Source organism: Dryobates pubescens, chromosome 13, assembly GCF_014839835.1.
Source record: "Dryobates pubescens isolate bDryPub1 chromosome 13, bDryPub1.pri, whole genome shotgun sequence".
In the NCBI taxonomy this organism is placed as follows: domain Eukaryota; kingdom Metazoa; phylum Chordata; class Aves; order Piciformes; family Picidae; genus Dryobates; species Dryobates pubescens.
Window position 1 is genome coordinate 8361439 of NC_071624.1, and position 13655 is coordinate 8375093.

Below are 13655 nucleotides of genomic sequence, written 5' to 3' on the forward strand. Positions count from 1 at the left end.
TCTCACGCACCAGCTCAGGTTGTACTTTTGTGCCTGTCTTTCTAGCTTGGCCTCTTCTTGCAGAGTGGGAGGAGGCAGCAGCACCACTGGGCAAATAGTGACCTGAGAAAGAACCATAAAATCATTAGGGTTGGAAAAGACCTCTAAGAGCATCCAGTCCAACCTTCAACTCAACACCAGCATCAACACCATGGCCATTAAACCATGTCCCAGAGTGCCATTGTCCACACATTTCTTGAACACCTCCGGGGATGGTGACTCCATCACCTCCATCACCAATGCTTGACCACTCTTGCAGCAAAGACATTTTGCCTCCTCTCCAACCTAAGCCTCCCCTGACACAATTTCAGGCCATTTCCTTTCCTTCTATCAGCTGATACTAGGGAGAAGACTCCAACCCCCACCTCACTCCAATCTTCTTTCAGGGAGTTGTGGAGAGTGAGGTGGTCTTCCCTCAGCCTCCTCTAGACTAAAAAACCCCAGTTCCCTCAGCTGCTCCTCACCAGACCTGTCCTCCAGACCCTTCCCTAGTTTTGTTGCCCTTCTCTGGACACACTCCAACACCTCAATGTCCTTCTTGGAGTGAGGAGCCCCAAACTGAACCCAGTACTTAAGGTGTGGCCCTGCCGGTGCTGAGTACAGGGGGACAATCCCTGCCCTGGTCCTGCTGGCCACGGTATTCCTGATCCAGCCCAGCATATTGTTGGCCTTCTGGGCTAAAGGAGCACACAGGTGGATTAAGAAAGACCTGAAACAAGAGGTAGAGGTGAGCTTAAGGCTCTCCTGATGGGTTGTTGTGAGTGTGCAATGGGAGACAGGTCAGTGGAGCCTGGACAGGTAGCATGGGCAAGAACAGGCACAGCAGGGACTGATGGTAGGAAACAGGACCTTGTGATCGTCCTGGATGAGCAATGGGACCCAGTCCAACAATGAACATGCCCTCCCTGACTTATCCCAGTCTAAGCAACCTCCCTACAGATCCTCAAAGTCTAGTTGCCTGCATGAAGCAGAAGGACAACAGCCTCAAATCAGGCAACTCTGGCTTCAGGGACCAGAGCTTCCACTGCAGGTGAAGCCAGTGCCACCAACTCTTGCTCATGGGAGGGCTCCTCAGCCCCTCTCATCAGCTGAGCTTCTTTGGAGGTGTTCCAGACTCCTCTAGTATGGGATCAGTATTGGGTTTTAACTCCTGGCCTCTCCCAGGAGAACTTTAACCCTGGCTATGGCTTTGCTGCAGTGCTCTGCTTTTCCCCCTCCAGCCAATGACTTCTCCAGGAATTTAAGGAGTTCCATCATCATCTCAAGCACCAGTATGAGTATAGGGATGTGGAGTGGGAAGGGACTGAAGGCTTCTACTATTAGCAGTCTTTGGTGTTCTTCCTCTGCCTTCTGCTGAGAGCAGCCCCTACCCAGGCAGTGCCTGATCACATCACCCAGTGCACATACCCTTGTAGCATGACCCTATGAGGATGATACTCACCTAGGGCAGTTCTGCACCACCAGGACAGTTCTCATGTATCCACAACAGTTAGGAGCCCATTAGGTCACCCCAGCAGGATCCATCTGTCCAATGAGAAGAGACAGTGCCCAGTCAGAAGCTGCAAAAAGACACATTTGCTTGCCCACGTCCCAGCCCCTGCTCCAGCATCTGCAGGAAAGGAGAGATCCCTGGGTGTAACCTCAGAGGACTGCTGTCTTCACCAAGGCCCTCAGACACTGGTCCAAAAGTGAAGCCCCTTCCTGTCCAGGTCATGCTCACAGCCCCAAACAGCATAACCTGGCACGGTTGCAGGGATCTGCCTCCTCTCTGGGGGACCTGGGGTAGTGTCTCACCACCCTCAGAGTGAAAATTTTCCTCCTTCTCCAGTCTAAATCTCCCACTTTTACTAACTCTGACACCCCTTCTCCTATCACAACAGGCTCTGCTCAAAAGTCTGTCCCCATATTTCTGAGCAGTCACTTTAAGTTACTAGAAGGGCACAAGAAGGTCTCCCTGGAGCCTTCTCTTCTCCAGGCTGAACAACCCCAACTCTCTCAGCCTGGCCTCATAGCAGAGGGGTTCCAGCCCTCACATCATTTCTGTGGGCCACCTCTGGCCCTGATCCAACAGGTCCATGTCTCTCTTGTGCTGAGGACTCCAGAGCTGGACCCAGTGTTCCATGAGGACACTCACAGACCCCTCAGTCACCTATTGCACATCCCTGTGCTCTCCCAAGCAGGCTTCTCCAGCTCAGATTGCATGGGAAAGGCTTGTGCCGAGGGGAGAAGAGGGGAGAAGCAGTAACCCTGGGTCTCAGTGGGCTTGAGCCCTGCCAACACCAAGCTGGTTCCTGGCTGTCAGCCAGCCCCAGACTCCCAGATAAGCTGCCAGCCTGGGTAGAAAGCCAGAGTGCAGGATGGGTGGAGAACATGCCAGCCCCACAGTAAACTTGTGGTTTCGATGAGGTCCATAGGGAGAGGCAGCACCTGCCTGTACCAGGGTGAGGGGGAGGAAGGAAGCTGGGCCCCTTTGTCCCTCGAGAAAGCCAAGGTCTGGGCTGGAAGTGAGTTATCTGTCTGGTATGCATTTTCTGAGACCCATGGGCACAGCGAAGGAACAGCTGAACTGTAAGGGTCTCTCCACCTGTGCCAGGAGGCACATGGGGAGCCTGGTGCTGGAGAATGGGTGTTGCACAGCCTGGACCTCATGGTACAAGTGACAGCCACCTATCCTCCATCTCCTGCTCTGCCCAAGGTGTCTGGTGCCCAAACACAAGAAGCATAACAATCCTGACACCTGTGCTTAGGGCCTCTGGTCACACAAAGCCATGGCTGTGTCTTGCTGATGCTGTGCAGGATGCTGAGATGAGACTCAAAGGGGAAGGGTGTGGAGGAAAAGCTACTGAAAAGGGAGGAGACTCTGGTCAAAGAACCACTTGCAGACCTCCATCATAGGTGGCAGCTTCCCAGTTCTCCTCTGAGGTGTTTTACACTGTCCACCAGCCAGCAAGAAGCAGACCCAGTGACCAGTTTTCTACAGGTACTGAAAAGCAGTTGGCTTCCTAGCAAGGCTGTCCTGCTGCTGGTCATCCTGGCACACCACAGGGTGCTGAGGACTTTGCTGACTTGGAGAAACACGGATTGCAAGAGGCTGACTTGTTAAGGTCGTGGTGCCTGGAGGCGCAGGTGGTGAAATGCTGTGCCTGGAGCAGCTGTATGGTGAGAGAAAGCAAAGAAAGGAGCTGAGGATTGCCTAACCACAGCCCAGGGTGGCTGGAGGAAATTAACTCCATGCCATGCAGGTGTGAGCCAGCTTGCACAGCAGCACAGACCTAAAGGCTTCTATCAAAGCAGGGATTATCAAGAGCTAAGCCAAACCACCTCTGTCCTCAGCTTTGCCAAGAAATAAAAGCAGGACATGAGGAGGGAAAATAAGAGACAACCACAAAGAGCAGAACAGGAGGACACAAGGGGTCAAAGTGGAGCATCAAAAGCCATGGGTGAAACCAAGGAGTAAGGTGGGGACATAGGCATGAGTGACAGGGCCACGTCCTGCAGCGTCCACGAGAGCACCATACCCACCGCCGGCCATGGCAGCTCACTGCCAGCAGTCCTGGAGGCCATGGCTCACTGCAGCCGAGGTTGGTCCCTCCCTGGGGAAGGCTCTGGAGAACAGGGCATGGGAAGGTCTGCTGCAGGCTCCCTGTCCTAGGCACCCCCCCTGGGGAGGGGCCACCAGCCGCAGGCACACAAGCCGAGCTTTGGGTGTTTGCTTTCCACTCTCCCAGTGTGAGGATAACCACCAGCTCCCCAGCCAAGGCTCCAGCCCAACATGCTGAAATTCAGAAGGTATTTGATCATGTAAGTCCACTTGTCATTTACTTATTTCAGTACAATATGATTGCCTTCAGTAAAATTCTGTCTCCACCCTAGCCAGAGGTCGTGTTCAACGCAGGTTCCTCTGTGCTGAGAAATGGTTGGAGACTGAAGGTGGAGGCTGAGATTCTTGGGAATGGGCAGAGCAGCACTTCTGGTCCACATCAGTCTGGGTGGATGGGGCTGTCTGTTCTAGGGAGGTTCCAAGGGCAGCACTGCTTCCCTGTACACCAGGCAGCAAAACAGCATCTTTTGACTCACCTGTGGAGAAGGTGTGGAGCATCTCTGTTCAAGACTTTCATGTGGCAAACCCAAAGAGTGAGGTGCACTCTTCCACAGCTTCTGTTTTGAAGGGGATGGAGGAGACAGGGCAAGACTTGGTTTGGCAGCAGTGCCCTTAGGCTGGGGGAGAGCGTTCAGGGGCAGCCGTCCCACTTGTGCCTGCAGCAGCTGGGCAGGGCTGCTGCACACCAAGCTGCAGTGCTGGAGGCATCAGGGTCTCTCCTGAGCCAGCTGTTTCAAGGGTAGGGCACTGACACACGGAGGTGTCGTGTTCAACCCTGCTTTGTGGGGGATAGGGAAGGGTCAGAGGGAAGCAGGTTGTCCTCTCTGCTTCAGGCAGAGGGGGAAAAGGAGGTAAGGATCTGCAGTACCACTGCCATCGACCAGCACCTGCTTCCAAGCAGCACCCCAGGCACCTCCTCTCTGCCAGGAGAAGTGAGACACAGCTAGGGACACCAGCCTTCTGAATCAGTGACCAGCACTGGGCTTTGGTTACATCCACTGAGCTGGTGCAGGAGGATTAAGCACAGAATCTCAGCGTGGTAAGAATTGGAAGGGACCTCTGGAGATATCTAATGCAAACCCCTAGCTTAAGCAGGGTGACCCAGAGAAAATTGCTCAGGATCACAATGTCAAGGCAGGTTTTGGAAGTTGGCAGAGCAGGAGAATCCACAACCTCTCTGGGCAGCCTGCCCCAGGGCGCCAGCACCCTCACAGTAAAGAGGTTTCTCCTCGTGTTGAAGTGAAACCTCCCACGTTCTAGTTTGTGCCCATTGCCCTTTGTCTGTCATGGGGCACTGCGGTAAAGAGCCCACCACTGACAAGGGTCAGCTGCTGGGGCTCTGCTGCTGAGCCCCTGCAGCCAAAGGCATCTCTGGGGGTGCTGGGTCCATCTTTGCACCCTTTTTTATCACTGTTGGAGGTGACAGCACAGAGCCTGATGTGCAGAGGCTCTTCAGCTACAGTCTGTCTGCACCCAGAGGCATTTCCAAAGACTCTGCAGGTTGCCACCTGCCCTATGGGGCAGTGTTGATGCTCATCAGCTCCAAGTGCATCTTGGATATCTTCTTGATGCTTTGATCTCAAGCATTTAAACTCTGCTCCAAGACACCCACACTCCCAATCTCATCCTGGCATGTTAAACTGAGAGAAGGCTGTGAAGGCCTTACCCATGGAAAGCAGCTGAGCCTTTGGAAAGCTCATTGTCCAGCTACAAATCATCCAGCCTCCCAAGCAAAGGCTTCTCATGCTACATGTGCCTTTTCATCTTCAGCACAAATTTCAGTGCTGTCTCAGCTCTCCCTTTCTCAGCTCACCCTCCTGTACATACATTTGCCCCACCAAAGCCAGCCTGGAGGAAGGGCTCTGACTTTATGCCAGGTACAAGCAGTGCATTGCATGTTCTCAACTGGTCGTTTGACCAACACAACAGCACAGGAGGCAACAGGCTGGCAGCAAAAGGACCTGGACCTCTCATAGATTCTCCACAGGTCAGAAGATTAGTGCTGAGCAGGGACCTCTGTGGAAGCAAGCCCAGAATTATATCTGCAAAAACTACAGCTACTGGAGTAGTAGAGGGTGCCACCCTCCTCAGCACCGCTTGCCAGGCAAGCGTTGCATCATTCTGCCTTTGCTGGCGCGTGTTCCTGCAGCTCTCCCCAAAGAGGGAGTTTGGGTGCATGGCTAAAGATCACAGCTTGTGAGCTATCCATTCCCATCTTGCTGCTTTGCTTAAGCTGGACAGGCACACAAACACTGACAGCTGTGCCTTAAGTGAGGTGAGAGCAAGTTTCCAATAAGATCTGTCCAGCAACAGCTTCATCCTGCAGCAACTCATCCTTCAGTGCCTTCTCCCTGTTTGGCCTTTCTGGCCATTAGTCACCTTCAAGGGCAACAAAGCTGGGGAGGGGTTTGGAGCACAAGCCCTATGAGGAGAGGCTGAGGGAGCTGGGGTTGCTTAGCCTGGAGGAGACTTAGAGGAGACCTTATTGCTCTCTACAGCTACCTTAAGGGAGGTTGTAGCCAGGTGGGGGTTGGTCTCTTCTCCCAGGCAACCAGCACCAGAACAAGAGGACACAGTCTCAAGCTGCACCAGGGGAGGTTTAGGCTGGATATTAGGAAGAAATTCTTCACAGAAAGAGAGATTGGCCATTGGAATGTGCTGCCCAGGGAGGTGGTGAAGTCACCATCACTGGAGGTGTTTAAGAAGGGACTGGATGAGGCACTTGGTGCCATGGTTTAGTTGGTTAGAGGGTGTTGAGTGATAATTTGGACTCTATGATCTCAAAGGTCTTTTCCAACCTGGTTAATTCTATTCTATTCTACTCTGCACAGAGGTATTTCACCAAGCTTTGCCTTGCAGCAGCTCTGGGGCAGCCCCAAGTCTCCACCCTTCTCCCTTTACCATTTCTTGGCATTTCAAGTGCTGTTTAAGTGCATTTTTCTGACCCTTTGCTTGCCACATCCATGTGTCTTTGCCAGCATGAGGCTCTCCTTGGTTGGCCAGACAGTAAGCTGTGCTCATTTTCACCAGCTACCCATCTCTCATCCCAGCCTGGCAGTCTGCTTGTCAAGTGCCAAAGGAGCATGGGCACCTCCAGATTGCCACCAGGTTTTAGGGATGCTGTGCTGCTGACAACTAACTTGTTCACCCTGCCGGCAATGATGTATCTTTGGAATGCCCAGCAGCATGGTCATGACCTGTGGCCTTCCAGCCTTTATAGCACCAAGCACTTTAGATATGAAAGATCTCCTAGGAGGAGCTTGGTGTTTCAACCTGGTAAGTGCCATTGAGAGAGGGGCAGAACCCTGCCCACGTGTGTCTGAAGCGATGGCCAGGTACTGGCAGTAGTGCTGTACTAAGCAAACTGCAGCTAGCCATACTAGCCAATAATTCCTCTGGAAGAAATCCAGGTTTTCAGTAGCAAGCACAAATTCCTGGCCAGTACCAATGGGATGCAGGTGACTGCTTCAGACAGCCCATGTTTGCATCACTGCCAGCTCATCTCTCCAGCACCTCACAAGAGCGCCCAGAGGAGGAGACAAAGCACTGTGGAGATGAAGAAAGTTCAGGTCAAGCAGGTGTGTGGTGTCCCAGGCCCACTCTCTTTGCCCAAACCTGACCACCAAAGGAAATGAGAAACACGAAAGAAGACAGATTAGTGGCAGGAAAGTGGCTTCCAAGCAGGCTCTGCTCACATTGCTTTCATTAATTCCTGCCAATTGAGATGCCTGTTTCATGCTCAGAATGTGCCAGCTGCCTCCATCTGAGAGTGGGGGAGCAGACATCTGAGGCTTGCAGGCTGGCCTCCCACCCGAGTGACCCACAACAGAAGACTTAACTGAGCCCTTGGCACACATCCTCTCCTGTTAGGCAACAGTAGGTTTTCTAGGTAGGAGCCAGCAGAAATGAAATGTGAACTGCTCCTTTCTGTCAGGAATCTTGGTGCCTTGATCGCTCCTTTTAAGATTAAGACTAAGCTCAAGTTCCACCAGGCTTTGCAGCAAGCCCTACAAACAGTGAAAGTCCAGCAGCAATGTTTTCCATGGCCTGACCATCCACACACACAATCCAAGGCCCCATTGTGGGCAGTGATGCCCGCCAGCTCCATCTCGGGCATCTTCCCGCTGCTTTGATCTCAACCGCTTAACTCCGCCCCAAGATCCACGCTCCCAATCTCATCCTGGCATGTTAAGCTGAGAGAAAGCTCTGAAGGAGTAACCCATGGAAAGCAGCTGAGCCTTTTGAAAGCTCATTGTCCAGCAATGATCTTGAAGGTCTCTTCCAACCTGGTCTGGGCTATTCTATCCTGTAGATCATCCAGCCTCCAAGGCAAAGGCTTCTCCTGCTCCCCGTGCCACTTTATCCTGATTTTGCTGCCTTCAGGGCAGCTTCAGCACAAACATCAGAACCAAGCCCCACAGCAGAGAGGCACAGCTAAGGGCCCTCAGGCAGCATCACATCTTCTGCCACAGCTGGAGCCTGCACAGCTGGCAATCACCTGCAGTGGCAGGTGTGGAGAGAAGGGGTGAGGAGCAGGGAAACCAAAGGCAGTGCTGGAGGGGTGCTCGAGCAGCCACGGCGTGGTGGTGAACACTGTTTACCTTTCGTTGTGATATCTTTGTCCTGGATGGAAATTTCCACCAGGCTACACTGCTTGAGCACAGCCTCTCAGCTTCTTTGGTTATTATGGCTGCCTCTGCACCTCTTCCACCTCTAAAAACCTGACCTTATCTTAAAAATAAAAGAATAGAGTAGAGTAGAGTAGAGTAGAGTAGAGTGGAGTAGAATAGAATAGAATAGAATAGGAGTAGAGTAGAGTAGAATAGAATAGAGTAGAATAGAATAGAGTAGAATAGAATAGAGTAGAATAGAATAGAGTAGAGTAGAATAGAATAGAATAGGAGTAGAGTAGAGTAGAGTAGAATAGAATAGAATAGGAGTAGAGTAGAGTAGAGTAGAGTAGAGTAGAATAGAATAGAATAGAATAGAATAGAATAGAATAGAATAGAATAGAATAGAATAGAATAGAATAGAATAGAATAGAATAGAATAGAATAGAATAGAATAGAATAGAATAGAATAGAATAGAACAGAACAGAACAGAACAGAACAGAACAGAACAGAACAGAACAGAACGAAAAAAGTGTTAAAAGTCTCCAGGTGTCTTTGCCCTTTGCCTGGCATCTGTGTCTAATGGTCTGCAATGTCTGCTTCCTTGCAGGAAGTTGAAAGCGCTATACAGGTGCCAGCCAGGTTGGCTCTGGACCTTCTTCAGCCTCCTCATCCTCCTCTTGTTTACACTTCAAGTTGTGGAGAAGCTGCAGCCTTCCAAGTAGGTGCCCTAAGCAGGACTGCAAACCTGCACCTCAGTCTCCAGCCTTTTCCTGACCACTGTGGTGGGCTCAAAACCCACCCTCCTGAAAGACACCCATGTCTGCTTCAGACAGAAAAGAACATCCAGGTGGGACAGGACCCCTCTGGGGTTCAACCCCTACACCCAGACCAGAGCTGAGCCCACCAGACCAGACTGCTCTGGGCTTTGTCCTGCCTGGCTTCAAAACCCTACAGCCCCTGAGTGTCCTCCCAGTCTGGGGTCATCTGCAAGCTTTCCTCCAGCTTCTCTTTGCCACCTGCTCTTCGCTTTCCTCACCTCCTCTTCTTGTGCCCCTTCCTACCAGCCCACCATGCTCCAGCAGGACAGGGACACTAGCACATCACTGCTGACCCATTCTTTTCTTCTTGCACCCACTCTGACCTCCCAGGGCAGTGGTCAAGTCATACTTCTGCCAGCAATGCCAGTACCCCAAGAAAGACAGGGGATCCTGCTTGGGGATGTCTGCAGGGGTGCTTGTGGGGCTCCAGAGGAGCTGTCCTCTTTGCACACTCCTTCCATGCTCTGCAGCCAAGTCTGACATCCTCCCTGTTACAGAAGCTGTCGGTGTGAGCTGGAACGTGCCCTGCAGCAGACCACAGACCAGAGCCAGCTCACCCATGCCCTCCAGACCCTCCCTGAGCTGGTGTGGGAGGATGACTACCCACGCTGGCAGAGGAAAGCCATGCCAGAGCCCGCTTCCACTGAGAGTCTGCAAGACGTTTTTCAGATGCAGCTGTACTTCAGCCAGAAGACCCCACTGGAAAGCCCAGGCAGCCAGGAGGAGCACTGGACATGGCAGCCTGCAGAGAGCAGCAAGAAGGTGAAAGTCCAACCCACAGTGCTGAAATCCCAGCTGCTTGGCCTAGGGAAAGCAACCAGGGAGGGTCCTTCTACAAGTCTCCCTGGGAAGATCTCCACAGTCTGGGGAGACAATGGTGCTGCCACCAGCAAGTTCATAATCTTTGCAAACAGGATGACCACAGAGGAGCAGAGGAGAACATCGCTGCCAGAACTGACACAGGCGACGGTAGAGAGCCAGTCCCAGCCTCAAGCCAGCGGTTCCCCCTACCATCAGTGGGGAAGCTCACCTAAGCACGCTGTGCCAAGTTCAGCCCAGCTTCCACAGGCAGAGGACTTTCACCGGACAGACCCGGAGAGAGGATTTTTCCCAGGCTGGACGGAAGTCTCTAAGGTTGAGGAGATGACCCTTGGAGAAGAGCAGCAGGCCAGAGGGGTCTCCTCTCAAGAGGAGACATGCGAGCCCAAGACCGACGTAGTGTTTCTGAAAGTCCACAAGAGCGCCAGCAGCACCGTCATGAACATCCTCTTCCGCTTTGGGGAGACACACAACCTCACCTTTGCCTTCCCCGTGGGAGGGGGCAACCAGCTCTTCTACCCACGGCACTTCTTGGCGAGGTTCGTGCAGGGCTTCTCCCCCCGGAGGCCTCGGCGCTTCAACATCCTCTGCCACCACATGCGCTTCCTGCAGCCAGAGGTAAGGGTAAAGCACCCTGTGGTGGGGGGCAGGCAGAGAGGGACTCCTGGGGAGCGAGGTGGGACACCTGCAGCACACCTAAACTCTTCAGGGATGAAGCTAGAGAGACAGGATTGCCACCAAGCGTTTCTGTTGCTCGAGTCACTGGGATGGGGCCTGAGATGAGCCAGGAAACAGCATCTGTAGCAGTCAACAGCTATCAGTTCTTTCTTGTCTGGTGGACCCTTGGAGATGTCCTGCTACCTGGACAGGCCCAGAGGGTACCGACTGCAAGAAGCAAACAGCTCAAGCACATCACTTCAGGTCAGCTGTGCCCAGCATCCACCTCTCTGGATGCCACCTGGGGACACACAAATGGGATGAACGGCAAGGAGACAGGCCATCCAGCTGTGGCACCATGGAGCAGGGGGATTTGGTCACTGCTCTCCCCACAGGTCTTCTGCCAGCTGTGTCCTCAGAGCTGACAAAAATGCTCCTTTGATGAGCTGCATCCTGAAACCCTCCCCAGCACCCACCATCTCCAACCCCAGTGAGCATTTCTGCTTCCCAGCAGAGCACAAGATTGCAAGCAAGCAGGTCCCTTCTCCCCTTTCAAAGCCTCCTTTTTTTCTTCCACAGGTGCAGAAAGTGGTGTCCCACTCAGCTGTCTACTTCTCCATCCTGAGGAACCCTGTGCAGCTCATGGAGTCCTCCTTTGTGTACTACAAGGGCGCATCAGCTTTCTCCCGTGCTCACAGCCTGGAGGAGTTCCTCAGGCACCCCTACCTTTACTACAATCCCGCAAGCAAGGACAGTCACTATGCCAGGAACCTCATGACATTTGACTTTGGCTTCAACCCCAATGGAGAGGTCTCTGCTAAGCGGGTCCAGCTCATGCTGGAGGCCATCGAGGCCTCCTTTGACTTGCTCCTCATCTCCGAGTACTTTGACGAGTCCATGGTGCTGCTGAAGGAGATGCTGTGCTGGGACCTGGACAGCGTCATCTACTTCCCACTCAACAGCAGAGACAGCAGCACCAAATCTCCCCTCCCAGACACCATTGTGGAGAAGATAAAGAACTGGAACAGGCTGGACTGGGAAATCTACACCCACTTCAACAGGACCTTCTGGGAAAGGATCGACCGAGACATAGGCAGGGAGCGCATGCAGCAGGAGGTGAAGGCGCTTCGGGCCAGGCAGGCGGAGCTGGCGAGGACCTGCCTGCAAGGCAGGGGCAGCGTGGCCCCAAAGGACATCAAGGACTCTTCCCTGCGGCCCCTGCAGCATGGCAACGCCAAGATCTTGGGCTACAACCTCAAGCAGGGCTTGGACGCGGAGACGGAGCGCGTGTGCCGGCGGCTCGTGACCCCGGAGCTGCAGTACAGCAGTGCTCTCTACAAGAGGCAGTTTCCCCCAAAGCATCCCCAGAGCCACCAGCCCCCTCCCTCTCAGCAGGGCAATGCCCGGTGGCACAGGCTGGAGGGGTCCCAAAACTGAGCCTCCTTACCCTCCAGGTAAGGTGTTTGCCTCCTGGCTCAGGGGCTTGCTGAGGACAGCCAGGTGCCTGCCTCCTGGGCTCAGAGCAGGAAGGCTGGGACACTGCTGCTCACCAGAGCCCCTGGCTACTTCTGTCTGTTCAGGGCTGTGCACAAGCTCTTGGGTGCTACATACTGCCAGTGCTGCCAAGCAGGATGGACTGCAATGGGGGGATCCCAGGGGCTCCACACAACACAGCTTTTCTAGGGTAGGTCCTGAACAAACAGGGCAAAACCCCCATCGGTGGCCAAAGCCTTGGAGGAGACAACCCAGGGCTTTGTGCTGCATAGCACTGACTCCAGCAGCCAGGAGCAGAACCAGGAGGATAGCCCAAGCCCTTGGCCCCACACCAGAGACCACAACAGCACAGGGCCAAGCTGTTAATCAGAGCTGCAGAGCTCGGTTCACAGCCTGGGAACAAGCTTCCAGTCTGTCCAGCTGCATCTCTCCTCCACTGCACCTTATCGCTCCTGTGCTGTAAAAGCAGCCTTAATTAAAACACAACAATATTCTGTCACTCCTACTAAGATCTCATTTATTACATCAGCAATCTCCCCAGCAGATCAAGAAACAGACCTCAAACATCTCCAAGTGTCTTAAAAAAACCCAACAAATAAACACACACCCCCAAAACAGCATGTTTTTGCCCTGAAACTGTGGTTCCACCCTACCATCAGATGCTGCATTTGAAGGATCACATTCTGCCCCGGAGCTGATGCCAACACCATGGTGTCAGACTGCAAGGTGAATGCCCACACATCCAGGAGACACCTGGCGAGCAGCTCTGCAGCCAGACCTCCCAACCCAGCCCTTGGGGCAGCTGGAGTAATCTCCTGTGCTCTGCCCAGGGGAAAATCCCACAGGCAGGTGTTGTGGTGGCCTAACCAACCTCAAATCATCCTCAGATCAAAGGTGGAGCCCCCAGATTGGTTTGGAGACAGAGGCCCCATCTGGGGACCTCCAGCACAATTTCCAAACTAAAAGAAGTTGAGACAAAACTTGCAGAGGGGGATCAGGGTATCCCAGGCTCACCCTTGGGCTGCTCACATGGAGCCTCAAAGGGTTTGATTTCCACCCAAAGGTGCCCCATCTCCTGCTCACAGTCTGACCAGCATAAAACCCAGACAATTCCCACTGCCCTTCCCCAGGAGGGACCACATGGCACTGAGCACCCAGCTGGGCATGATGTGGGAGCACCACTTCTGGGGTGTTTGTTGCATGGTTTTGGGGGTGCTGGTTGTTCCATAAAGTTTCCTCTCTGAGGTATGGTTCATGTAGCACTGCACTGGTCCCTTCCCTCATTTCCCCTGTTGGGATGTGGCATAGTCTCATGGTTTGCAAAGACCCAGCTGGGATCTTGGGCAGCCTCCAGTTCACTCCAGAGGGTAATCCTGCATGGGAGCAAGGGACATGGGCAGTCCACAGGCAGTGCACCCAGCACTGCTCCCCAAAACTCCACAGGGGATGGAGGGGGGGTGCAGGGAGCAGTGCTGGCACCCAGGAACCAAACCTACATCTGACACCTTCATTCCAGATTTTAATCAGGTGCCACTTCCTTAAAAACAGGAACAGATCTTCCATGCTCAAGCTCCTGCCAGGGTGGCCCAGGGCAGGGACACTTGTAAAACCAC

General features: G+C 53.4%; 1 protein-coding gene across 1 annotated transcript in view; it reads left to right on the forward strand.

Annotated features, from left to right (window-relative positions):
• LOC104299306 (uncharacterized) overlaps nucleotides 1–11985 on the forward strand; it is a 31478-nt gene extending 19493 nt beyond the window's left edge. The window contains exons 4-6 of the mRNA XM_054166543.1: nucleotides 8862–8972; nucleotides 9570–10509; nucleotides 11128–11985. Of these exons, the coding sequence (XP_054022518.1) occupies nucleotides 8862–8972; nucleotides 9570–10509; nucleotides 11128–11985 (1909 nt within the window). The remainder of the gene's footprint in view (nucleotides 1–8861; nucleotides 8973–9569; nucleotides 10510–11127) is intronic.
• The last annotated feature ends 1670 nt before the right edge of the window (nucleotides 11986–13655 follow it).